The 26,259-nt window shown below is 44.1% G+C and overlaps 2 protein-coding genes and 1 long non-coding RNA gene across 5 annotated transcripts in view; 1 reads left to right on the forward strand and 2 right to left on the reverse strand.

Moving 5' to 3' along the window:
* The window catches only part of LOC115126817 (up-regulator of cell proliferation-like), a 35,762-nt gene extending 24,420 nt beyond the window's left edge, over positions 1–11,342 (forward strand). The window contains exons 7-8 of the mRNA XM_065003614.1: positions 646–915; positions 8,143–11,342. Of these exons, the coding sequence (XP_064859686.1) occupies positions 646–915; positions 8,143–10,688 (2,816 nt within the window). The 3' untranslated portion in view covers positions 10,689–11,342. The remainder of the gene's footprint in view (positions 1–645; positions 916–8,142) is intronic.
* LOC135561781 (uncharacterized) lies at positions 2,530–4,940 on the reverse strand. 2 transcript variants are annotated; one of them, XR_010459651.1, is made up of 7 exons: positions 4,887–4,940; positions 4,735–4,796; positions 4,077–4,652; positions 3,426–3,979; positions 3,240–3,356; positions 3,042–3,143; positions 2,530–2,947 (listed from the first exon to the last, which is right to left on the reverse strand). It is a non-coding gene; the product is annotated as an uncharacterized LOC135561781 (long non-coding RNA). The 2 variants fall into 2 exon arrangements; XR_010459650.1 differs by having other exon boundaries at positions 3,426–4,652.
* cabp2a (calcium binding protein 2a) overlaps positions 10,970–26,259 on the reverse strand; it is a 55,279-nt gene continuing 39,989 nt past the window's right edge. For both annotated transcript variants that reach the window (XM_065003615.1, XM_065003616.1), the window contains exons 3-7: positions 22,565–22,595; positions 17,983–18,117; positions 15,982–16,091; positions 15,657–15,804; positions 10,970–14,691 (exon numbers count right to left, since the gene is read on the reverse strand). In XM_065003615.1, the coding sequence (XP_064859687.1) occupies positions 14,666–14,691; positions 15,657–15,804; positions 15,982–16,091; positions 17,983–18,117; positions 22,565–22,595 (450 nt within the window). In that variant the 3' untranslated portion in view covers positions 10,970–14,665. The remainder of the gene's footprint in view (positions 14,692–15,656; positions 15,805–15,981; positions 16,092–17,982; positions 18,118–22,564; positions 22,596–26,259) is intronic.

Consider the following 26,259-nt stretch of genomic DNA (forward strand, 5'->3'; position numbering starts at 1 on the left):
AGAGTAGCTGATTAGAGTGACTCTCATACTCATGGAAAACGATATCCCAGACTTGCCCCCAATGAGAAAACCAATATTGTTGCTCAACAGAAATAGGGAACTAACAAAAAATACCTGAACAACCAGAATGAAACAGGTGGGGTTTTAGGAGGGGTTCTTAGACACCCCTGGCATGTTCCCTGAAAGATGACTAGCAACAAGAATCTGGGTCCTAAAAGATACCCCCATACGTACCCACTTAAGTTGCCCCGAGAAATGACAAACCAAAATAAAAACCCACGCCAACTTATAATATGGAGCTAAAAGCAATTGGAGCAAATCAAAGGGGAAAACACAGGATAAAATACTTCATTTGTATCAGACTCAAAGCGTAAGAGCTAAACCGTGGTAAAGAACTTCCAGCATCTCTCATGCCAAATGGAGCACCCGGGTCAGCTGCTCTTAAATATCCCCTGTGCCAGCACAACTGACTAATGAGGCAACAGGTGAAACACATCCTGAACAACGAGGATGATTCCAATCAGGTCAAACCCAAACAGAACCATCCTCGAAAAAAAATTGAGCACAACCCCAAAACCTATAACACTCCTGTAATATGTTTCTGGAGTTAAACTGTAGCCCTGACAATAATATATTTTCCCTTAGTACCTCCTGCTCCAGACCACCTGAATGTTGACTCAGTGGACACCACATCAGCTGCTGTTAGCTGGAGCCAGCCACCAGGATTGGACCAAACCCAACATCAGTACCATATCTCCTACCGCTGTCCAGGGACAGAACCACACATCACTACCACATCTTCACCCAGCATCACTCTCTCTGACCTGCAAGGTGGTACTCAGTACTCTGTCTCTGTCTGTACTGTGCTGGAAGATGGAAGGAAAAGTCAACTGGTGTTAACAACCCTCACCACAAGTAAGGAAGTACACTATTTGTTTTTGCATGTGTTTTGTTGTTGTTATTATTATGGACTTGGTCTATTACCAAATAGGGCTCTTCTGTATACCCCCTTACCTTGTCACAATACAACTGATTGGCTCAAACACCATTAAGAAGTAAATACATTCAACACATTAACTTGTATGAATGCACACCTGAAATGCATTCCAGGTGACTACCTCATGAAGGTGGTTGAGAGAATGTCAAGAGTGTGCAAAGCTCTCATCAAGGCAAAGGGTGGCTATTTGAAGATTCTCAAATATAAAATATGTTTTGATTTGTTTAACACTTATTTTGCTTACTACATGATTCCATATTTGTTATTTCATAGTTTTGATGTCTTCACTATTATTCTACAATGTAGAAAATAGTAAAAAAATAAATAAAAAAAACCTTGAATGAGTAGGTGTTCTAAAACTTTTGACTGGTAGTGTACATACATTTTACATACCACCACCTGTCACGCCCTGGCCTGAGTATTCTGTGTTTTCGTTATTATTTTGGTGAGGCCAGGGGCCTGTTGCACAAAACTAGGATAAGGGATTAAGCCAGGATATCTTGGTGATCCTGGCTCAATTGATCCGTAATCCGGTTGCACTAAAGATGGATAGGGGGCAGGAGGATATGTTATGGTATAAATTACCATGGAGATTTATTCTGTGGAGCTAGCCTGCTCCAGACCAGGCTAAATTCCAGGATCTATTTAATCTCATCCCTAATGTCAGTCAGCAGTCACCACAAATGGAAACCAATAGTTATTTCACTGCTCACTATACATTGTTATCACATATAACTAGACCCACTGTTATTATTTAAACGTTTGTGATCATTAATTTCAATGATTTTGGATAAAAAATGATTTTTAGATGATGTTGCTATCATTAGATAATTTACAGTTTCCCATAGACTATAAGGCTATATATAAAATGATAGAATATTAGGGCCACAGAGGGGAAAAAAACACAAGTCATAATATTGTAACCAGTTGTTTTAAAGGACAGTTGTTAAAATGACAGATGTGGGGCATTTCGTGAAATTGTACTTCTGTTTATGAAACCATACTAAGACATGCTGATGTGCCAGAATATTAAGTATCACATTGTCATAAGTATCAAAACTGTAAAAACAATATGTAGCTTTTCTGCAGAAAGAACCAGCCTCATAAATTTATGACTTTATCCTTTTTCTTCAGTGTGGCCCTAGTACTCTGTCATATAAACAAATACACATTCCACATGAATATAAAAACACAATGTGTAACATTATGTTCCTTTATTGAATAAGGACAAAACAAAGCAGGTAAACCATCAGCTCCTTTCGAAACTGAAGTCACAGTGACTCTACAAGATGGAAAGCACAGAATCCAAGCTTATATTATACAAAATGATACATACACATTCAAAGGTCTGTATATAACACACCCTGCATGTCTGCACACTAAAATAAATGCAGGACAAATCCATACACATCAACTGAACAGACAAATGAATGGATGCAGTAGCCTCCCTGCAGCCTTGTATTACACACAGTATACCGCACAAACATCATAAGAGGCCAAATTCGTCAAAAACGAACCCAAAAAACCCAAATTCCTCTGCCACCGCAGGACATATTTAACCAAAATTGAAAGCACACATACTAACTAAAATAATTCAACACATATTGGTCCCTCAGCAGCCGACCACTGTCGTCATCAGGGAAGATTGCCGGATTGTCCCAGTCCATGGCTGGTGGCACTCTGGGGGCCCTCTCCTTCCTCAGGCAGGCCACATTGTGGAGGACAGCACAAGCCACAGTAATATCACATGCCCTAACAGGGCTGACCCTTAATTTGTGAAGGCAGTGAAAGCGTGCCTTCAGGAGGCCAAAGGTCATTTCAACTCTGGCCCTGGTCCTGGCATGGGCATGGTTGTAGGCCTGCTGTGCTTCCTGGGGGTCTGTGAAAGGTGTCAGGAGAAAAGGCTGGCAGCCATACCCCTGTCTCCCAGCAACACACCAGAGAATTCACCTGTCAACACAAAATCTCATCATTACTACCTCATAAACACAGTGATATTCTTGACACAGCCATGATGGTTATAAATAGGGGTTGTGTGGCTTACCTTGTGATAGACTTCAGAGGCCCGAAAGATTCTGGAGTCATGGACTGAGCCAGGCCATTTTGCCACAACATTGCTGATCACACAGTCAGCATTGCAGACCATCTGAAATCATAAGATGAGGAATATTACACCAATCAATGCACATCACTGGCAATGCAGAGTGTTCGTCAATGGACAATATCAAAAAGTTATGTTCACCTGAACATTAATGCTGTGAAAGGATTTCCTATTCACAAAAATCGGCCTCATGGGCACCTGAGGGGGCTTTTATCCTTATGTGTGTGCAGTCCACTGCACCAATGACATTGGGGAAACCTGTCACACAAAGTAATGAGTATCCTACTATGTGTTAACAGTTGTCCTGTAATTTGTAGATCCTCTTACCTGCAATCCTATAGAACTCCTCTTTGATGTCACAGAGTCTTCTGTGGCCAGGGAAGGAGATGAAGACATCTGCTAATGCTTTGATAGCCAGACACACACTCCTTATTGTGCGGCAAATTGTGGCCTTGTTCAGCTGTTCTGCATCCCCCACTGAGTACAGGAAGGCTCCACTAGCAAAAAGCGCAAGGCCACACAAACCATTTGCTCCACACTCAGTGCATGGCTCCGTGCAGTGCGGTGCTTAATCCTGGGACCCAGTAGTCTGCATAGATACCTGATGCCATCTGCAGAAAGCCTGTATCTTTCATATAGATGGTCATCAGGGAAGGCCAGTGGGTCCAACCGGTCCCTGAAGACCCTTTCTCGCCTGAAGGCTCTCCTCAGCACAAGTGCTTCTTCATCCACCACATCTCGCACGAATGGGCATGCCATTGTCAGAGCAGAAAGGAACACACAATTTTGGCCCTTCATATAGGCTAGTGGCCACACCTGGTGCTGGGGGGGTGGGCAAAAGAGGGCGATGCCTTATAACGATGACTTGGTTGTACTGATTGCTGGGAAAATAAAAAAACCTTAGAAAGATGCCACCGTCCTGTGTGCTCACAATAAGAGCTCATATGTCATGGCTCACTTGACTTTACGAGAATATACCTAATTTTTATTTTGAGCTGTGTCATCTTCTTGGAGCTGGGGGAGGAAAGAAAAATAATGATTAATACATTTGTGTTACAGTTAGCATACAGTGTACATTGAAGGCATATCTCACCTCCCTCTCAAGTTTTTTTTTTATTTCAAGGTCCAGTTTCCTAATTGTCCTCTTTTTTATTTCGGACTCCAGTGCAAGATTTTCCATCTTTTTCTTCTTGTACTGAATGTCTATGTCTGCCAGTTCTATTTGGCGCCGGAGGTGGTTGCCATACAACTTTCTGATAGCTTGTGAGCTCTGTGAACACAATACAATTAGCGCAGCTGGAATTTGGCAGGATGTGGTGTCCTTTTATTAATACGCACTATGTTGCCAGGCTGGTTTTCCCACTGTATAGCATCTGGGTCCTGTAAAAGAAATTAGATTTTTTGATTTTGATGAGGACTCCTCACCATTGTAGAGTAAATAGTACTTTCACAGTCTTAACATGATACCTCATGCCTTCTGGAATCCAGAGAGATGGTCTCCTCCTCATCATCGTCTCCATCATGTGCGGTTGCTGCTGCACTGGGGCCTTCACCCTATCACATTTAATCGGATTCATATTGAAGCTAGTAGACAAGACATGCCAGGCCTACAGTATGCCTTTGATGGAGTACTCACTGGATCAGCATCGTCTGGTGCTTGTGCTGGTGGCTCTAACAGGAACACAGTGCTGCCAGGCACTGCAAGGCAATAGGTAAACCAAAGTCAGACAGTCCAAATTGATTCAATATGAATGTGGTTGTATCCCATGTAGAGATGGAAGGACATACCTTGAATGAAGCGGGTGGCATCTTGGGAGGAACCTATGCTCGTCTCTTTCCCCCAGGGATCCCCTCTAAGACGGGCCTGCCTTTATTTAGCTCCAAGGCCATGTCCTCTGCTGGGGTAAGGTCAGCCTTTGGTGACCCACCACCCGTGCCTTGTCTGTGGGTATTCTTTTTCACTGCTAAAACAGTACAGACAATGTGTGAGCAGGCACCTTCTGGGTACAATATATGCTTGTGCTTTGTTAAATATTAGTCAGGGACCATACCATTCTGCAGAATGTTCTTGTATTTGATTTTGACCTGCTGCCATGTCCGTTTTGGCCCGTTCATGTTTAATCTACACACACACACACACACACACACACACACACACACACACACACACACACACACACACACACACACACACATTTAATGGAGTCACACTGCAAAAAATTACTTGGTATTTTTGTCTTGTTTTCAGTAAAAATATCAAAAAATGTATCATAGCTTTATACAGTGTGATGGAGTTACTTTACACAATTTCACTCATATCTGCAGTGCATTTCAATTAAAAATTTAACCGTTTCATAATTACAGTACAACTGCATTTTTGGAGATGTGAATTAAATATTTGAATTGTAATTGTGATGTTTCAGCGGAGCGGTGAGTGTGTAATTGTGCACTACTTACGCATTCAGGCGGTCTGCAATACTTTGCCACGCTTTTTCTCTTTGCTTTATCACTGTGGCGGTGTTGCCTTTCTTCTTAATTATATCTTTTACCTCCTCGTATGCCTCCATGAGGATTTGTGCTTCCGACGGGGAAAAGTACGCGGCTCTAGTTGCCATGGTAAATCAGTTAATCTGTGATCTGTGGCGGGGTCTATTTGAGTGAGCCGTGAGCGCGCACCTATCCAGGATTGGTTTCACCTGGCTTAATGAATCCGTGTCTGCTCATCCTGGCTTGGTCTTTGTGCAACCAATTAAGCCTGGACGCACATGTTTTGGCTTCATTGAGCTCAGCTGAGTCATTTATCCCGGATGTCTTAATTCTACTTTTGTGCAACAGGCCCCAGCTCTTTAATCCCACCCCTCAGCCACTCTCAGCCCATCCCACCTATCACCATAGACCTCAGCTCTTTAATCCCACCCCTCAGCCACTCTCAGCCCATCCCCCTATCACCATAGACCTCAGCTCTTTAATCCCACCCCTCAGCCACTCTCAGCCCATCCCCATAGACCTCAGCTCTTTAATCCCACCCCTCAGCCACTCTCAGCCCATCCCACCTATCACCATAGACCTCAGCTCTTTAATCCCACCCCTCAGCCACTCTCAGCCCATCCCACCTATCACCATAGACCTCAGCTCTTTAATCCCACTCCTCAGCCACTCTCAGCCCATCCCACCTATCACCATAGACCTCAGCTCTTTAATCCCACCCCTCAGCCACTCTCAGCCCATCCCACCTATCACCATAGACCTCAGCTCTTTAATCCCACCCCTCAGCCACTCTCAGCCCATCCCACCTATCACCATAGACCTCAGCTCTTTAATCCCACCCCTCAGCCACTCTCAGACCATCCCACCCATCACCATAGACCTCAGTTCTTTAATCCCACCCCTCAGCCACTCTCAGCCCATCCCACCTATCACCATAGACCTCAGCTCTTTAATCCCACCCCTCAGCCACTCTCAGCCCATCCCACCTATCACCATAGACCTCAGCTCTTTAATCCCACCCCTCAGCCACTCTCAGCCCATCCCACCTATCACCATAGACCTCAGCTCTTTAATCCCACCCTCAGCCACTCTCAGCCCATCCCACCTATCACCATAGACCTCAGCTCTTTAATCCCACCCCTCAGCCACTCTCAGCCCATCCCCCTATCACCATAGACCTCAGCTCTTTAATCCCACCCCTCAGCCACTCTCAGCCCATCCCCATAGACCTCAGCTCTTTAATCCCACCCCTCAGCCACTCTCAGCCCATCCCACCTATCACCATAGACCTCAGCTCTTTAATCCCACCCCTCAGCCACTCTCAGCCCATCCCACCTATCACCATAGACCTCAGCTCTTTAATCCCACTCCTCAGCCACTCTCAGCCCATCCCACCTATCACCATAGACCTCAGCTCTTTAATCCCACCCCTCAGCCACTCTCAGCCCATCCCACCTATCACCATAGACCTCAGCTCTTTAATCCCACCCCTCAACCACTCTCAGCCCATCCCACCTATCACCATAGACCTCAGCTCTTTAATCCCACCCCTCAGCCACTCTCAGCCCATCCCACCCATCACCATAGACCTCAGTTCTTTAATCCCACCCCTCAGCCACTCTCAGCCCATCCCACCTATCACCATAGACCTCAGCTCTTTAATCCCACCCCTCAGCCACTCTTAGCCCATCCCACCTATCACCATAGACCTCAGCTCTTTAATCCCACCCCTCAGCCACTCTCAGCCCATCCCACCTATCACCATAGACCTCAGCTCTTTAATCCCACCCCTCAGCCACTCTCAGCCCATCCCACCTATCACCATAGACCTCAGTTCTTTAATCCCACCCCTCAGCCACTCGCAGCCCATCCCACCCCACCTATCACCATAGACCTCAGCTCTTTAATCCCACCCCTCAGCCACTCTCAGCCCATCCCACCCATCCCCATAGACCTCAGCTCTTTAATCCCACCCCTCAGCCACTCTCAGCCCATCCCACCCATCCCCATAGACCTCAGTTCTTTAATCCCACCCCTCAGACACTCTCAGCCCATCCCACCTATCACCATAGACCTCAGCTCTTTAATCCCACCCCTCAGCCACTCTCAGCCCATCCCACCCATCACCATAGACCACCATCGTTTGGTTTCCATGTGCCATATATTTTTCAATTGTGCTGTGATGTTTTACAAACATTTAGAACCTTTCTAGTCAAAGAGTATCCACAGATTGTGAGTTTAAGATGAAAACCTTTCCTACGAGTATTATTCATTTATTGAATATGGCTTTTCATATCACCCAACACTGCTATTTGTAAGGTTCATTTTAAGCGAATGTTGTAATGAAGTAACCTACTTAAGTATTATCTCTGGTGTCAAACTGACTAGTTATCTAAATGACTGTAATGTAAATGAAATAATCATAATGGATGTGTCAGAGTGGGATGTAAAGGTACAGTATCTTCCCTGATGAGAAATATATTTATATTATTTATTTATATTATTATATTATTTTCCTGAATATTTCATATTTCCTGATCTTCCTTTCTATTTACAGGATCCTATCTGATGGGGCTGTTGTCAAAGACTGGACTGGAAGATCATTATGAAAACAAGTTGACATTAAGTACTGTCCTTGAGATAAATGCTGATACTACATCAGATGAACCTCTTACCACTATGCAGTCACTTCCAGGGGCCTTCCTGAAGAAGTTAATGATGGCAAATCTGAATGCTAGGAGTGTCAAATGTATGTCCACTGATGCAGAAGTTTCATTTCCGGGTACAGACCGTTTTGAGAATCTAAAAAGTGACTCTGATAACAGTGATGTCATTAATCCACTGGACCTGATAACTGCCCTGTTTCTGTGCTCAGATGGTTTCCTGCAGCAGGAGATGGTCCAGAAAATGTCCATGTGTCAGTTTGCTGTTCCTCTCCTGCTGCCCAACTGTGACACAAAACAAAGCACTTTGATGCTGTGGGCCTTGAGGGACATAGTGAAGAAGTTTAGACTCTCTACCCAAACAGACACAAAGGCTTTTGTGGAGGAGAGAATTGTACTCTCTGATATTCACATGGTGTCCTTTGTTAGGTTAGGTGAGATTAGAGTGTCCAAGTCTCAGATCTTGAACAAACTGCTTAGTAACCCTCAGCAGTACCACGACACATTTGTTCATCATGATATGGAATGTGGCGACATCCCCCATAGAATTTCAGATGGTCTGGTTGAAATCAGCTGGTACCTTCCATGTGGGAACAGAAACATAGACATCTTCACTAAGCCTATGGTGGTGGCCAATCTCAGAGGAGACATCAGGTCCTTTGAAAAACAGTTCTCCTTTCTGTGTCAAACATCAGCTGCAGTTTACATTTTCACTGATGATTTAAAGGCAGATCTCAATTTGTGGAAAAGCAAAAATACAAAAGCAGAGATATTTCTGGTCGTCAACTCTCAAAGAAAATCATTCAGAGTAGACACATTAAAACAAATGATCACAAACTGCAGTATCAATGACCAAAATGTGATTGTCAAGAAAAAGAAAAACGATGCAGAATTTGTCAAAACCCTGCAATCATCTGTTGGTGACATCATTGAAAATAGTCCAGACCGGTTGACAGTGGAAAACATGACTGACATAGCTCGTCACAGTGGGATTCTGGTTGATGAAGACCGCCATGACTGTCAGAGTGCCAGGAAGATGGCAGATGAAATCACCAGCAACATCCCAGACACAGTCACATTTAAAGACAAACAGCTACCCTTACAGGGGCAAGTCTGGAAAGAGCTTTCCCAGTTGGAGAAAGAGAGATGTAGACTGAGAAAACAAGGGGATCAAGACATTGAACACTACAGGAGCTCTCTGAAGGAGAAGGAGGAAGAGCTGAGAAAGAAACAATATACATTTTACATGTCAGATGCAATGAAAAGCTTCATTTTAGGATTGTCAGGTTCAGGAGCTGAGCGTTCCTATTTCCTCAAATGGATGCAGATAAATCTGGACAATCTGTCACGTCAGAACCTGTCTGCTTTGCGGGACCAGAACAAAGATCTTTGCCAAAATTCTCCTGAGAAAAAAGATGACATTAAAGATTTGGATAAGCAATTATCTGACTGTTCCTTGGGTCTTGAACACTTCCTGCGTGAGTTGGGCCAGTTATATGAAGCTGCCTGCTCCCTCCCTGAAAGTAGCCTACAAAGGAAACAGATGGAGAATCTCCCTGGATTGTGTGCTCAGATGCTGTTGGATGGTTTCCCCATTGAGCTTGTGGATGGAGATGCATCAAATATCCCTCTGAAATGGATATCAGCTGTTCTGACTCGGCTGCATAATCTTGTGGACTCTAACAGCAAGATCCGGGTTGTGACAGTTTTAGGGGACCAAGGTACTGGGAAGTCCACTCTCCTCAACACCATGTTTGGAGTCCAGTTTGCTGTCAGCAGTGGAAGATGCACTAGAGGGGCCTTCATGCTGCTGATTAAAGTCAACAAAGAACTCAAGGAGGAACTGAAATGTGACTTCATCATGGTGATTGACACAGAGGGGTTGAAATCACCAGAGTTGGCTCAACTTGATAAACACTATGAACATGACAATGAACTGGCCACACTGGTAATTGGACTCAGTGATGTCACTATCATCAACATTGCCATGGAGAACAACACAGAGATGAAAGACATTCTGCAGATTGTTGTTCATGCTTTTATCAGGATGAAGGAATTGGGGAAGAAGCCAGTATGTCATTTTGTGTACCAAAACGTGTCAGACATGTCTGCTCATGACAACAACATGAGAGAGCGGAAGAAGTTGTTGGAACAATTGAATGAAATGACCCAGGCAGCAGCCAGAATGGAGAAGAAGGAGAATATCACCAAGTTCACTGTTGTGATGGAGTATGATCCAGACACAAGCAGCTGCTACATCCCAGGACTCTGGCATGGGACTCCCCCTATGGCTCCAGTCAATGCTGGATACAGTGAGGCTGTGTTTGATTTAAAAAAGAGCTTGATGCAAGACTTAATCAAATGCCAGAGTAATGATGACATGACACATTTCCTGAAGTGGACAGAAAGCTTGTGGGAGTCTGTCAAATTGGATAAATGAATTGTAAGTGTCAGAAACAGCTTGGTTGCAGATGCATACACCAGTTAATGCTTTAAGTACAATGGTTGGAACGGTCCTTCAAGAAGGACATTTATTCCTGGATAATGGGTGCTGAAAGCAGAATATAAAACAAATCCAAACCCCCAAATGAGCATATGAAACGTGCTGAAGGACTGGTCCTGTCATCCCAATGGTGGAAGCAGTTTATTACTGTCACTAGGACAGCAGAACCCCTGCCCATCAGGTTCTAAGTGTTCTAAGTTACCAGTTAGAATAGTAGAATACACAAGGTGCCATTTAGAAATGTGGTTTTATATCAGCAGGTTTTCTCTTGTTATGTAAGTCACTGACAGTCAGTCATTTAGCCCATGTCAGCAAAACATTTTTAGATTTTTAGATCTACTTCAGGATTGGTGGGTCCCCTGCGGAATGGTTGAGCTAATGTAGGCTAATGTGATTAGCATGAGGTTGTAAGTAACAAGAACATTTCCCAGGACAGACATATCTAATATTGGCAGAAAGCTTAAATTCTTGTTAATCTAACTGCACTGTCCAATTTACAGTAGCTAATACAGTGAATGAATACCATGCTATTGTTTGAGGAGAATGCACAGTTTTGAACATGAAAAGTTACTAATAAACAAATCAGGCACATTTGGGCAGTCTTGATACAACATTTTGAACAGAAATGCAATGGATCAGTCTGAAACTTTGCACATACACAATCTAAATTGCAGCTGTGCTGGAACAATACATTATGGCCTTTCTCTTGCATTTCAAAGATGACGGTGAAAATGACAAAAAACTGTTATTTTTTTCTATGTATTATCTTTTACCAGATCTAATGTGTTATATTCTCCTAGATTCCTTTCAAATTTCCGCAAACTTCAGTGTTTCCTTTCAAATGATACCAAGAATATGCATATCCTTGCTTCATGGCCTGAGCTACAGGCAGTTAGATTTTGGTATGACATTTTAGGCAAAACATTTTTTAAAAGGGGCCGGTCCTTAAGAGGAGCACCCCCAATTCGTAATATGTGTATATATATATATATATATATATATATATACATACATACATACATACATACACATACATATATATATACAGTTGAAGTCGGAAGTTTACATACACTTAGGTTGTCGTTATTAAAACTCGTTTTTCAATCACTCCACAAATTTCTTGCGACTCCAATCCTGTATCCGGGAGCGTAATCATAGCCTCAAGCTCATTACCATAACGCAACGTTAACTATTCATGAAAATCGCAAATGAAATGAAAGAAATATATTCACTCACAAGCTTAGCCTTTTGTTAACAACACTGTCATCTCAGATTTTCAAAATATGCTTTTCAACCATAGCTACACAAGCATTTGTGTAAGAGTATTGATAGCTAGCATAGCATTAAGCCTAGCATTCAGCAGGCAACATTTTCACAAAAACAAGAAAAGCATTCAAATAAAATCATTTACCTTTGAAGAACTTCGGATGTTTTCAATGAGGAGACTCTCAGTTAGATAGCAAATGTTCAGTTTTTCCAAAAATATTATTTGTGTAGGAGAAAACGCTCAGTTTTGTTCATCACGTTTGGCTAAGAAAAACCCCAGAAAATTCAGTCATTACAACGCCAAACTTTTTTCCAAATTAACTCCATAATATTGACAGAAACATGGGAAACGTTGTTTAGAATCAATCCTCAAGGTGTTTTTCACATATCTATTCGATGATAAATCATTCGTGGCAATTGGGATTCTCCTCAAGAGCGAACTGAAAAGTTTTGCAGCTGGAGATTACGCAATAATTGCGACGGAGGACACCAAGCGACCACCTGGTAAATGTACTGTCTTATGGTCAACCTTCCAATGATATGCCTACAAATACGTCACAATGCTGCAGACACCTTGGGGAAACGACGGAAAGTCTAAGCTCATTCGTGGCCCGTTCACAGCCATATAAGGAGTAATTGAAACACAGCGCTTTCAAAACCTGGGCCACTTCCTGTCTGAAATGTCATCTTGGTTTCGCCTGTAGCATCAGTTCTGTGGCACTCACAGACAATATCTTTGCAGTTTTGGAAACATCAGAGTGTTTTCTTTCCAAAGCTGGCAATTATATGCATAGTCGAGCATCTTTTCGTGACAAAATATCTTGTTTAAAACGGGAATGTTTTTCATCCCAAAATTTTAATAGCGCCCCCTAATGCATAACTGGTTTTAAACTATAGTTTTGGCAAGTCGGTTAGGACATCTACTTTGTGCATGACACAAGTAATTTTTCCAACAATTGTTTACAGACAGGTTATTTCACTTATAATTCACTGTATCACAATTCCAGTGGGTCAGAAGTTTACATACACTAAGTTGACTGCCTTTAACCAGCTTGGAAAATTCCAGAAAAATATATCATGGCTTTAGAAGCTTCTGATAGGCTAATTGACATAATTTGAGTCAATTGGAGGTGAACCTGTGGATGTATTTCAAGGCCTACCTTCAAAATCAGTGCCTTTGCTTCACATCATGGGAAAATCAAAAGAAATCGCCCAAGACCTCAGAAAAATAATTGTAGACCTCCACAAGTCTGGTTCATCCTTGGGAGCAATTTCCAAACGCCTGACAGTGCCACGTTCCTCTGTACAAACAATAGAAAGCAAGTATAAACACCATGGGACCACGCAGCCGTTAAACCGCTAAGGAAGGAGATGCGTTCTGTCTCCTAGAGATGAACGTAAAAGTGCGAATCAATCCCAGAACAACAGCAAAAGGACCTTGTGAAGATGCTGGAGGAAACAGGTACAAAAGTATCTATATCCACAGTAAAACGAGTCCTATAGCGACATAACTTGAAAGGCCGCTCAGCAAGGAAGAAGCCACCGCTCCAAAACCGCCATAAAAAAGCCAGACTGTGGTTTGCAACTGCACATGGGGACAAAGATCATACTTTTTGGAGAAATGTCCTCTGGTCTGATGAAACAAAAATAGAACTGTTTGGCCACAATGACCATCGTTATGTTTGGAGGGAAAAAGGGGAGGCTTGCAAGCCGAAGAACACCGTCCCAACCATGAAGCACGGGGGTGGCAACATCATGTTGTGGGGGTGCTTTGCTGCAGGAGGGTCTGGTGCACTTCACAAAATAGATAGCGTCATGAGGAATGAAAAATATGTGGATATATTAAAGCAACATCTCAAGACATCAGCCAGGAAGTTAAAGCTTGGTCGCAAATGGGTCTTCCAAATGGACAACGACCCCAAGCATACTTCCAAAGTTGTGGCAAAATGGTTTAAGGACAACAAAGTCAAGGTATTCGATTGGCCATCACAAATCCCTGACCTCAATCCTATAGGAAAATTGTGGGCAGAACTGAAAAAGCGTGTGCGAGCAAGGAGGCCTACAAATCTGACTCAGTTACACCAGTTCTGTCAGGAGGAATGTGCCAAAATTCATTAACAAGAAATTTGTGGAGTGGTTGAAAAATGAGTTTTAATGACTCCAACCTAAGTGTATGTAAACTTCCCACTTCAACTGTGTATATATATATATATATGTGGATATTTTGTAGGACGTAACATATCATACAAAATGGATGCTGTAATACACATTTAAGGGGACCCATTTTTGCTCATGAGCACTACTTTTAAAATTACTGGCTGAAACTATACAAAAGCAATACTAGCTGATAACATAGTGTAGCACTGAACATAATACATGAAAAGCACTTTACAAATATTATTATTATCATTACAGTGTTACAGTTAGACAACAAAAACATACAGTACTAGGAGGGATTGTTGATATAGCAATGAAAAAAAAGTAAGAACAAATACCCTAAAAACAACATGAAATATTTGTACATCAATAATACTGTAATTACATGTACAACAACATACTGAGGACTGGTCCATAACATCTAACAGAGGAGGTTTTGTTGTTTACTAGTCTCTTAAAGTCATGTCATCACGGTCTTCTGGCCAGGAGAGTCAGCGGGACATCATCCTGACAAACTCTGTGGAAAGAACACAAAATATGAGCTACATTTTTATTAGTGTGTTGACAACACTGGGAGTATTAGTATAGTGACAACACTGTGAGTAGTAGTATAGTGACAACATGGAGAGTATTAGTATAGTGACAACACTGTGAGTAGTAGTATAGTGACAACATGGAGAGTATTAGTATAGTGACAACACTGTGAGTATTAGTATAGTGACAACATGGAGAGTATTAGTATAGTGACAACACTGTGAGTAGTAGTATAGTGACAACATGGAGAGTATTAGTATAGTGGTAACACTGTGAGTAGTAGTATAGTGACAACATGGAGAGTATTAGTATAGTGACAACACTGTGAGTATTAGTATAGTGACAACATGGAGAGTATTAGTATAGTGACAACACTGTGAGTATTAGTATAGTGACAACATGGAGAGTAGTAGTATAGTGACAGCATGGTGAGTATTAGTATAGTGACAACACGGTGAGTATTAATATAGTGACAACATGGTGAGTATTAGTATAGTGACACCACCGTGAGTAATAGTATAGTGACAACATGGTGAGTAATAGTATAGTGGCAACATGGTGAGCATTGTTGTCACAACATTGTGAGTTTAGTATGGTGAAACAGAGTGAACATAGTGTTGTAGTGGAGAGCAACCTTCATCATATCTCAATGTCACATTTCCTCTCTGATCCATTAGTTCTCGCCTTATCCCCTCTCTCTCCTTCTTTCTCTATTAGTTTCTTTCTACTCCTCTCCACACCCTTTCCTCCCGCTCCCTTCCCTCCCACTTTCTCCCCTCCTCACTCACCCTCTCTCCCCTTTCAAGTTCACCAAATTGTCTCCTTTTCTCTTCCCTCTTTCTCCTCTCTCCCCCTCCTACTCCCCCTCTCTCCCATTCCCCTCATAGTCCACCAAACTGTCCCACTCTCCCCTCACATTCTCCCCCTCATCCCCCTCTCTCCCCTCACCCTCAAAGTCGAGCAAGCCATCCCCGTTGAGGTCGACATCTCGGAGGATCTCGTCGATCTCTGGTTGGTTGAGCTGCTCCCCCACCAGCTTTTTCATGGCCTCCTTCAGTTCAGCCAGGCTTATCTGACCGTCCCCGTTAGAGTCAAACTGGAGAAGAACAAGGAGGAGGAGGACAGGAGGAAGTAAAGTGAGGTGAGGGAGAGAGAGTGGTAGAAAGGGAGGGGGAGAGGAGAGATTAAATGGATAGAAAGAGCAGGTTAAGAGAAAATAACTTATTTCATTTGTGTAAACAGATATAATAAGATTAAAGTTGTCTCTCCGTACTTCTTTGAAAGCATCCCTGAGCTCCTTCACTCCTATCATGTCTGCTGTCTCTGCCAACATTTTAGGACCCATCAGCTCCACAAAGTCCTCAAAGTCCACTCTGCCGCCACCTAGATGGAAACAAGAGTCATTACAGAAATGGGCACAGGGGTGATGAAGAGCTGAAGAGCTTCAAATACCACACAGAGGGTATGCCCTCGCTTCTTCTGGTTAATGTGTGTGTGTGTGTGTGTGTGTGTGTGTGTGTGTGTGTGTGTGTGTGTGTGTGTGTGTGTGTGTGTGTGTGTGTGCTGCATGCATGCACACTCACAATGTGTGCATGTACAGTATATCACAAAAGTGAGTACACCCCTCACATCTTTGTAAATATTTGAGTATATATTTTCATGTGACAACACTGAAGAAATGACACTTTGCTACAATGTAAAGTAATGAGTGTACAGCTTGTATAACAGTGTAAATTTGCTGTCCCCTCAAAATAACTCAACACACAGCCATTAATGTCTAAACCGCTGGCAACAAAAGTGAGTACACCTCTAAGTGAAAATGTCCAAATTGGGCCCAATTAGCCATTTTCCCTCCCCGGTGTCATGTGACTCGTTAGTGTTACAAGGTCTCAGGTGTGAATGGGGAGCAGGTGTGTTAAATTTGGTGTCATCGCTCTCACACTCCCTCATACTGACTGGAAGTTCAACATGGCACCTCATGGCAAAGAACTCTGAGGATCTGAAAAAAAGAATTGTTGCTCTACATAAAGATGGCCTGGGCTATAAGAAGATTGCCAAGACCCTGACACTGAGCTGCAGCACGGTGGCCAAGACCATACAGCGGTTTAACTGGACAGGTTCCACTCAGAACAGGCCTCTCCATGGTCAACCAACAAAGTTGAGTGCACGTGCTCAGCGTCATATCCAGAGGTTGTCTTTGGGAAATAGACGTATGAGTGCTGCCAGCATTGCTGCAGAGGTTGAAGGGGTGGGGGGGTCAGTCTGTCAGTGCTCAGACCATACGCCGTACACTGCATCAAATTGGTCTGCATGGCTGTCGTCCCAGAAGGAAGCCTCTTCTAAAGATGATGCACAAGAAAGCCCGCAAACAGTTTGCTGAAGACAAGCAGACCAAGGACATGGATTACTGGAACCATGTCCTGTGGTCTGATGAGAGCAAGATTAACTTATTTGGTTCAGATGGTGTCAAGCGTGTGTGGCGGCAACCAGGTGAGGAGTACAAAGCATGGTGGTGGGAGTGTCATGATCTGGGGCTGCATGAGTGCTGACGGCACTGGGGAGCTACAGTTCATTGAGGGAACCATGAATGCCAACATGTACTGTGACATACTGAAGCAGAGCATGATCCCCTCCCTTCGGAGACTGGGCCACAGGGCAGTATTCCAACATGATAACAACCCCAAACACACCTCCAAGACGACCACTGCCTTGCTAAAGAAGCTGAGGGTAAAGGTGATGGACTGGCCAAGCATGTCTCCAGAAACGGAAGGTGTAGGAGTGCAAGGTCTCTAACATCCACCAGCTCTGTGATGTCGTCATGGAGGAGAGGAAGTGGACTCCAGTGGCAACCTGTGAAGCTCTGGTGAACTCCATGCCCAAGAGGGTTAAGGCAGTGCTGGAAAATGATGGTGGCCACACAAAATATTGACACTTTGGGTCCAATTTGGACATTTTCACTTAGGGGTGTACTCACTGTTGTTGCCAGCGGTTTAGACATTAATGGCTGTGTGTTGAGTTATTTTGAGGGGACAGCAAATTTACACTGTTGTACAAGCTGTACACTCATTACTTTACATTGTAGCAAAGTGTCATTTCTTCAGTGTTGTCACATGAAAAGATATACTCAAATATTTACACAAATGTGAGGGGTGTACTCACTTTTGTGATATACTGTATGTCTTTACATCCGTGTGTGTGCGTGTGTGTGCGTGTGTGTGTGTGTGTGTGTGTGTGTGTGTGTGTGTGTGTGTGTGTGTGTGTGTGTGTGACTCACAGATGTTCTGGCTGAGTTCGATGAGCTCCATCTCTGTGGGCATGTACCCCATAGTCCTCATGCACTCTCCCAGTTCCTTACAGCTGATGTAGCCATCTTTATCCTTATCAAACTCCCCGAACGCCTCCTTCAGCTCTGCACAGGGAGGAGGGGGATGGGGGACAGGAGAGAGGGGTGGGTAAGGGTGAGGAGAGGTGGATGGGGGAATGGGAGGAGAGCGGTGGGGTGTTGAATATGAATGAAAAAAATAGACATTGTTTCTTATATTCATTTTAGACTCTTTGACGACAAGCCACACCCATAGCTGCAGGAAGTAGGAGGGATGAGGGTGCTGCAGCCCCCCTGATACATTTTGTTTTATACAATTGTCAACCAGGTCTCTATTACTCCTGTATGAGCGGTGTAAAATATCCTGCAGCCACAAAGTATCTTTAAGTTTGAGGGAGGACAACACAGTAGAGCCAGAACACTGTGATTTATTGGTGTTGTCTGGGAGTAAATACAATATGTTGAAAATGTGAGTATGTATGGAAAAGACAGGAAGATGAAGAGAGAAACAGGGTGAGAGGGAGGATGGTGGTGTTGACTGAGAGAAACAGGGTGAGAGGGAGGATGACGGTGTTGACTGAGAGAAACAGGGACAGAGGGAGGATGGTGGTGTTGACTGAGTGAAACAGGGTGAGAGGGAGGATGATGGTGTTGACTGAGAGAAACAGGGTCAGAGGGAGGATGACGGTGTTGACTGAGAGAAACCGGGACAGAGGGAGGATGACGGTGTTGACTGAGAGAAACCGGGACAGAGGGAGGATGACGGTGTTGACTGAGAGAAACAGGGACAGAGGGAGGATGACGGTGTTGACTGAGAGAAACAGGGACAGAGAGAGGATGATGGTGTTGACTGAGAGAAACAGGGACAGGGGGAGGATGACGGTGTTGACTGAGAGAAACAGAGACGGGGAGGATGACGGTGTTGACTGAGAGAAACAGGGACAGAGGGAGGATGACAGTGTTGACTGAGAGAAACAGGGACAGAGGGAAGATGGTGTTGACTGAGAGAAACAGGGACAGAGGGAGGATGACGGTGTTGACTGAGGGAAACAGGGACAGAGGGAGGATGACGGTGTTGACTGAGAACAACAGGGACAGGGGAGGATGATGGTGTTGACTGAGAGAAACAGGGAGTGGGAAGATGACAGTGTTGACTGAGAGAAACAGGGACAGAGGGAAGATGGTGTTGACTGAGAGAAACAGGGACAGAGGGAGGATGACGGTGTTGACTGAGAGAAACAGGGACAGGGGAGGATGATGGTGTTGACTGAGAGAAACAGGGTGAGAGGGAGGATGATGGTGTTGACTGAGAGAAACAGGGACAGAGGGAGGATGACGGTGTTGACTGAGAGAAACAGGGACAGAGGGAGGATGACGGTGTTGACTGAGAGAAACAGGGACAGAGGGAGGATGACGGTGTTGACTGAGAGAAACAGGGACAGAGGGAGGATGACGGTGTTGACTGAGAGAAACAGAGACAGGGGGAGGATGACGGTGTTGACTGAGAGAAACAGGGACAGAGGGAGGATGATGGTGTTGACTGAGGGAAACAGGGACAGGGGAGGATGACGGTGTTGACTGAGAGAAACAGGGAGTGGGAAGATGACAGTGTTGACTGAGAGAAACAGGGACAGAGGGAGGATGATGGTGTTGAGTGAGAGAAACATGGAGTGGGAAGATGACAGTGTTGACTGAGAGAAACAGGGACAGAGGGAAGATGGTGTTGACTGAGAGAAACAGGGACAGGGGAGGATGACGGTGTTGACTGAGAGAAACAGGGACAGAGGGAGGATGACAGTGTTGACTGAGAGAAACAGGGACAAAGGGAGGATGACGGTGTTGACTGAGAGAAACAGGGACAGAGGGAGGATGACGGTGTTGACTGAGGGAAACAGGGTCAGAGGGAGGATGACGGTGTTGACTGAGAGAAACAGGGACGGGAGGATGATGTGTTGACGGAGAGAAACAGGGAGTGGGAAGATGACAGTGTTGACTGAGAGAAACAGGGACAGAGGGAAGATGGTGTTGACTGAGAGAAACAGGGACAGAGGGAGGATGACGGTGTTGACTGAGAGAAACAGGGACAGAGGAGGATGATGGTGTTGACTGAGAGAAACAGGGTGAGAGGGAGGATGATGGTGTTGACTGAGCGAAACAGGGACAGAGGGAGGATGACGGTGTTGACTGAGAGAAACATGGACAGAGGGAGGATTACGGTGTTGACTGATAGAAACAGGGACGAAGGGAGGATGATGGTGTTGACTGAGAGAAACAGGGACAGGGGGAGGATGACGTGTTGACTGAGAGAAACATGGACAGAGGGAGGATTACGGTGTTGACTGATAGAAACAGGGACGAAGGGAGGATGATGGTGTTGACTGAGAGAAACAGGGACAGGGGGAGGATGACGTGTTGACTGAGAGAAACAGGGACAGAGGGAGGATGACGGTGTTGACTGAGATAAACAGAGACAGGGGGAGGATGACGGTGTTGACTGAGATAAACAGGGACAGGGGGAGGATGACGGTGTTGACTGAGAGAAACAGGGACAGAGGGAGGATGACTGTGTTGACTGAGAGAAACAGGGACAGAGGGAGGATGACGGTGTTGACTGAGAGAAACAGGGACAGAGGGGGGATGACTGTGTTGACTGAGAGAAACAGGGACAGAGGGAGGATGACGGTGTTGACTGAGAGAAACAGGGACAGAGGGAGGATGACGGTGTTGACTGAGAGAAACAGCGACAGGGGAGGATGACGGTGTAGACTGAGAGAAACATGGAGTGGGAAGATGACAGTGTTGACTGAGAGAAACAGGGACAGAGGGAAGATGGTGTTGACTGAGAGAAACAGGGACAGAGGTAGGATCACGGTGTTGACTGATAGAAACAGGGACGAAGGGAAGATGATGGTGTTGACTGAGAGAAACAGGGACAGGGGGAGGATGACGTGTTGACTGAGAGAAACATGGACAGAGGGAGGATTACGGTGTTGACTGATAGAAACAGGGACGAAGGGAGGATGATGGTGTTGACTGAGAGAAACAGGGACAGGGGGAGGATGACGTGTTGACTGAGAGAAACAGGGACAGAGGGAGGATGACGGTGTTGACTGAGAGAAACAGAGACAGGGGGAGGATGACGGTGTTGACTGAGATAAACAGGGACAGGGGGAGGATGACGGTGTTGACTGAGAGAAACAGAGACAGGGGGAGGATGACGGTGTTGACTGAGATAAACAGGGACAGGGGGAGGATGACGGTGTTGACTGAGAGAAACAGGGACAGAGGGAGGATGACTGTGTTGACTGAGAGAAACAGGGACAGGGGAGGATGACGGTGTTGACTGAGAGAAACAGGGAGTGGGAAGATGACAGTGTTGACTGAGAGAAACAGGGACAGAGGGAAGATGGTGTTGACTGAGAGAAACAGGGACAGAGGGAGGATGACGGTGTTGACTGAGGGAAACAGGGTCAGAGGGAGGATGTCGGTGTTGACTGAAAGAAACAGGGACAGAGGAGGATGATGGTGTTGACTGAGAGAAACAGGGTGAGAGGGAGGATGATGGTGTTGACTGAGAGAAACAGGGACAGAGGGAGGATGACGGTGTTGACTGAGAGAAACAGGGAGTGGGAGGATGGCGGTGTTGACTGAGAGAAACAGGGAAGGAGAGGGAGGATGACGGTGTTGACTGAGAGAAACATGGACAGAGGGAGGATTACGGTGTTGACTGATAGAAACAGGGACGAAGGGAGGATGACGGTGTTGACTGAGAGAAACAGGGACAGAGGGAAGATGGTGTTGACTGAGAGAAACAAGGACAGAGGGAGGATCACGGTGTTGACTGAGAGAAACAGGGACAGAGGGAGGATGATGGTGTTGACAGAGAAACAGAGACAGGGGGAGGATGACTGTGTTGACTGAGAGAAACAGGGACAGAGGGAGGATGACGGTGTTGACTGAGAGAAACAGGGACAGAGGGAGGATGAGGGTGTTGACTGAGAGAAACAGGGACAGAGGGAGGATGATGGTGTTGACTGAGAGAAACAGGGACAAAGGGAGGATGATGGTGTTGACTGAGAGAAACAGGGACAGAGGGAGGATGACGGTGTTGACTGAGAGAAACAGGGACAGAGGGAAGATGATGGTTTTGACTGAGAGAATCGGGGACAGAGGGAGGATGACGGTGTTGACTGAGAGAAACAGGGAGTGGGAGGATGGCGGTGTTGACTGAGAGAAACAGGGAATGAGAGGGAGGATGACGGTGTTGACTGAGAGAAACAGGGACAGAGGGAGGATGACGGTGTTGACTGAGAGAAACATGGACAGAGGGAGGATTACGGTGTTGACTGAGAGAAACAGGGACAGAGGGAGGATGACAGTGTTGACTGAGAGAAACAGGGACAGGGGGAGGATGATGGTGTTGACTGAGAGAAACAGGGACAGAGGGAAGATGATGGTGTTGACTGAGAGAAACAGGGACAGAGGGAGGATGATGGTGTTGACTGGCTCTGTGTAATGTCTCTTATATCTGTACCTTCAATCTCTTCTGGCCGTAGGTCTCTGTCCTGCAGGGTTTCAGATTGGAGGGGACACACACAGAGTGACAGACACAGTGTGTTAGCTCGCACGGAAACAGACACACACACAACGATAAGGAATATACTGTAGTGTAGATGGACAGAAATACACACACACACAATGGCTGACAGAGAAACATCCTCATAAAAACAAAGAGAACTGCACATCTTTGATTTAGCTCCATCTGAATGTTGCGGACTGAACTGGACAGGTAGTAAAGCATTTCATATGGACTCATTAGATATGGAATCATTAGAAATGGACTCATTAGATATGGACTCATTTGATATGGACTCATTAGATATGGACTCATTAGATATGGACTCATTAGATATGGACTCATTTGATATGGACTCATTAGATATGGACTCATTTGATATGGACTCATTTGATATGGACTCATTAGATATGGACTCATTTGATAGGGACTCATTAGATAGGGACTCATTAGATAGGGACTCATTTGATATGGACTCATTTGATATGGACTCATTAGATAGGGACTCATTTGATATGGACTCATTAGATAGGGACTCATTTGATATGGACTCATTAGATATGGACTCATTAGATAGGGACTCATTTGATATGGACTCATTTGATATGGACTCATTTGATATGGACTCATTAGATATGGACTCATTTGATATGGACTCATTAGATCGGGACTCATTTGATATGGACTCATTTGATATGGACTCATTAGATAGGGACTCATTTGATACGGACTCATTAGATACGGACTCATTAGATAAGGACTCATTTGATATGGACTCATTAGATATGGACTCATTTGATATGGACTCATTAGATAGGGACTCATTTGATATGGACTCATTAGATATGGACTCATTTGATATGGACTCATTTGATATGGACTCATTAGATATGGACTCATTTGATATGGACTCATTTGATATGGACTCATTTTAGAGTGAGAGATGGCATAATCTTAAATACAGAGGATTCATTCACTTCTCTCTCACGCATGTTGCCTCCCTCCCTCTCTCCCTCCCTCATCTCTAAAACCCCATCAATTCATGTTACGCAGCCAGACCGGCGATTTATTACAGGATTACACAGCATGTGATCTGACTGGCTTTAGCAACCCCTCAGTTCGCTCAACACAGTCCTATTCCATCCCCTGTGATTGGCTGCACTGCTCTGTCTGTCAGTGGTAGGCTACATCGAAGCTGTCATGTCCCAAATCGCACCCTATTCCATGTATAGTGCATTACTTTGACCAGGGCTCATAAATCCAAAGCAGTGTACTATATGGGAAAAGGGTGCCATTTGGGATGTAGTCAGTGTGAGGTAGACACAGGCAGCGTGTTAGAGGGGATCAGTTTGTTGCAAGGGGATTTGTAGAGTAATCAGTGATGTTGTGCAATCTGACTGTAGTCAGTCTCAAACACACAGTAGGTTCTGCCAATGACTGGACACACACACACACACACACACACACACACAGTGGGTTCTGCCAGTGACCAGGTAAGCATTTCACTGTTAGTCTACTTGTTGTTTACTAAGCATGTTACAAATAATATTTCATTTATGTGACAAATAACATTTCATCATGCAGCCAGGGTCATAGGTCAAACAGATTACAGGGCCAGAGTTATCATGCAGCCAGCGTTATAGGTCAAAACAGATTACAGGGCCAGAGTTGCCATGCAGCCAGCGTTATAGGTCAAAACAGATTACAGGGCCAGAGTTGCCATGCAGCCAGCGTTATAGGTCAAAACAGATTACAGGGCCAGAGTTGCCATGCAGCCAGGGTCATAGGTCAAACAGATTACAGGGCCAAAGTTGCCATGCAGCCAGGGTCATAGGTCAAACAGATTACAGGGCCAAAGTTTCCATGCAGCCAGGGTCATAGGTCAAACAGATTACAGGGCCAAAGTTTCCATGCAGCCAGGGTCATAGGTCAAACAGATTACAGGGCCAAAGTTGCCATGCAGCCAGGGTCGTAGGTCAAACAGATTACAGGGCCAAAGTTGCCATGCAGCCAGGGTCAAAGGTCAAAACAGATTACAGGGTCAGAGTTGCCACAAATGGAGATGAGGAGATTTGGGGTGTTTAGTACAAGTGAGGAACACGTGCAGATACGTGCATGCACTCAGAAAACCTTTTTTCTCACCAAGCCTGTACATCCTCAGTCCTAAACCAGAGATTCTTCTATAGGATATATGTTACAGTAACGTATTGAGTCCTAAACCAGAGATTCTTCTGTAGGATATATGTTACAGTAACGTATTGGGTCCTAAACCAGAGATTCTTCTGTAGGATATATGTTACAGTAACGTATTGAGTCCTAAACCAGAGATTCTTCTATAGGATATATGTTACAGTAACGTATTGAGTCCTAAACCAGAGATTCTTCTGTAGGATATATGTTACAGTAACGTATTGAGTCCTAAACCAGAGATTCTTCTATAGGATATATGTTACAGTAACGTATTGAGTCCTAAACCAGAGATTCTTCTATAGGATATATGTTACAGTAACGTATTGAGTCCTAAACCAGAGATTCTTCTGTGGGATATATGTTACAGTAACGTATTGAGTCCTAAACCAGAGATTCTTCTATAGGATATATGTTACAGTAACGTATTGGGTCCTAAACTAGAGATTCTTCTATAGGATATATGTTACAGTAACGTATTGTGTCCTAAACCAGAGATTCTTCTATAGGATATATGTTACAGTAACGTATTGGGTCCTAAACCAGAGATTCTTCTGTAGGATATATGTTACAGTAACGTATTGGGTCCTAAACCAGAGATTCTTCTGTAGGATATATGTTACAGTAACGTATTGAGTCCTAAACCAGAGATTCTTCTATAGGATATATGTTACAGTAACGTATTGAGTCCTAAACCAGAGATTCTTCTATAGGATATATGTTACAGTAACGTATTGAGTCCTAAACCAGAGATTCTTCTGTAGGATATATGTTACAGTAACGTATTGGGTCCTAAACCAGAGATTCTTCTATAGGATATATGTTACAGTAACGTATTGAGTCCTAAACCAGAGATTCTTCTGTAGGATATATGTTACAGTAACGTATTGAGTCCTAAACCAGAGATTCTTCTATAGGATATATGTTACAGTAACGTATTGAGTCCTAAACCAGAGATTCTACTATAGGATATATGTTACAGTAACGTATTGAGTCCTAAACCAGAGATTCTTCTGTAGGATATATGTTACAGTAACGTATTGGGTCCTAAACCAGAGATTCTTCTATAGGATATATGTTACAGTAACGTATTGAGTCCTAAACCAAAGATTCTTCTGTAGGATATATGTTACAGTAACGTATTGGGTCCTAAACTAGAGATTCTTCTATAGGATATATGTTACAGTAACGTATTGTGTCCTAAACCAGAGATTCTTCTATAGGATATATGTTACAGTAACGTATTGAGTCCTAAACCAGAGATTCTTCTGTAGGATATATGTTACAGTAACGTATTGAGTCCTAAACCAGAGATTCTTCTGTAGGATATATGTTACAGTAACGTATTGAGTCCTAAACCAGAGATTCTTCTGTAGGATATATGTTACAGTAACGTATTGGGTCCTAAACCAGAGATTCTTCTATAGGATATATGTTACAGTAACGTATTGAGTCCTAAACCAGAG

The sequence above is a fragment of the Oncorhynchus nerka genome, linkage group LG18 (assembly GCF_034236695.1).
Source record: "Oncorhynchus nerka isolate Pitt River linkage group LG18, Oner_Uvic_2.0, whole genome shotgun sequence".
Classification (NCBI taxonomy): Eukaryota; Metazoa; Chordata; class Actinopteri; order Salmoniformes; family Salmonidae; genus Oncorhynchus; species Oncorhynchus nerka.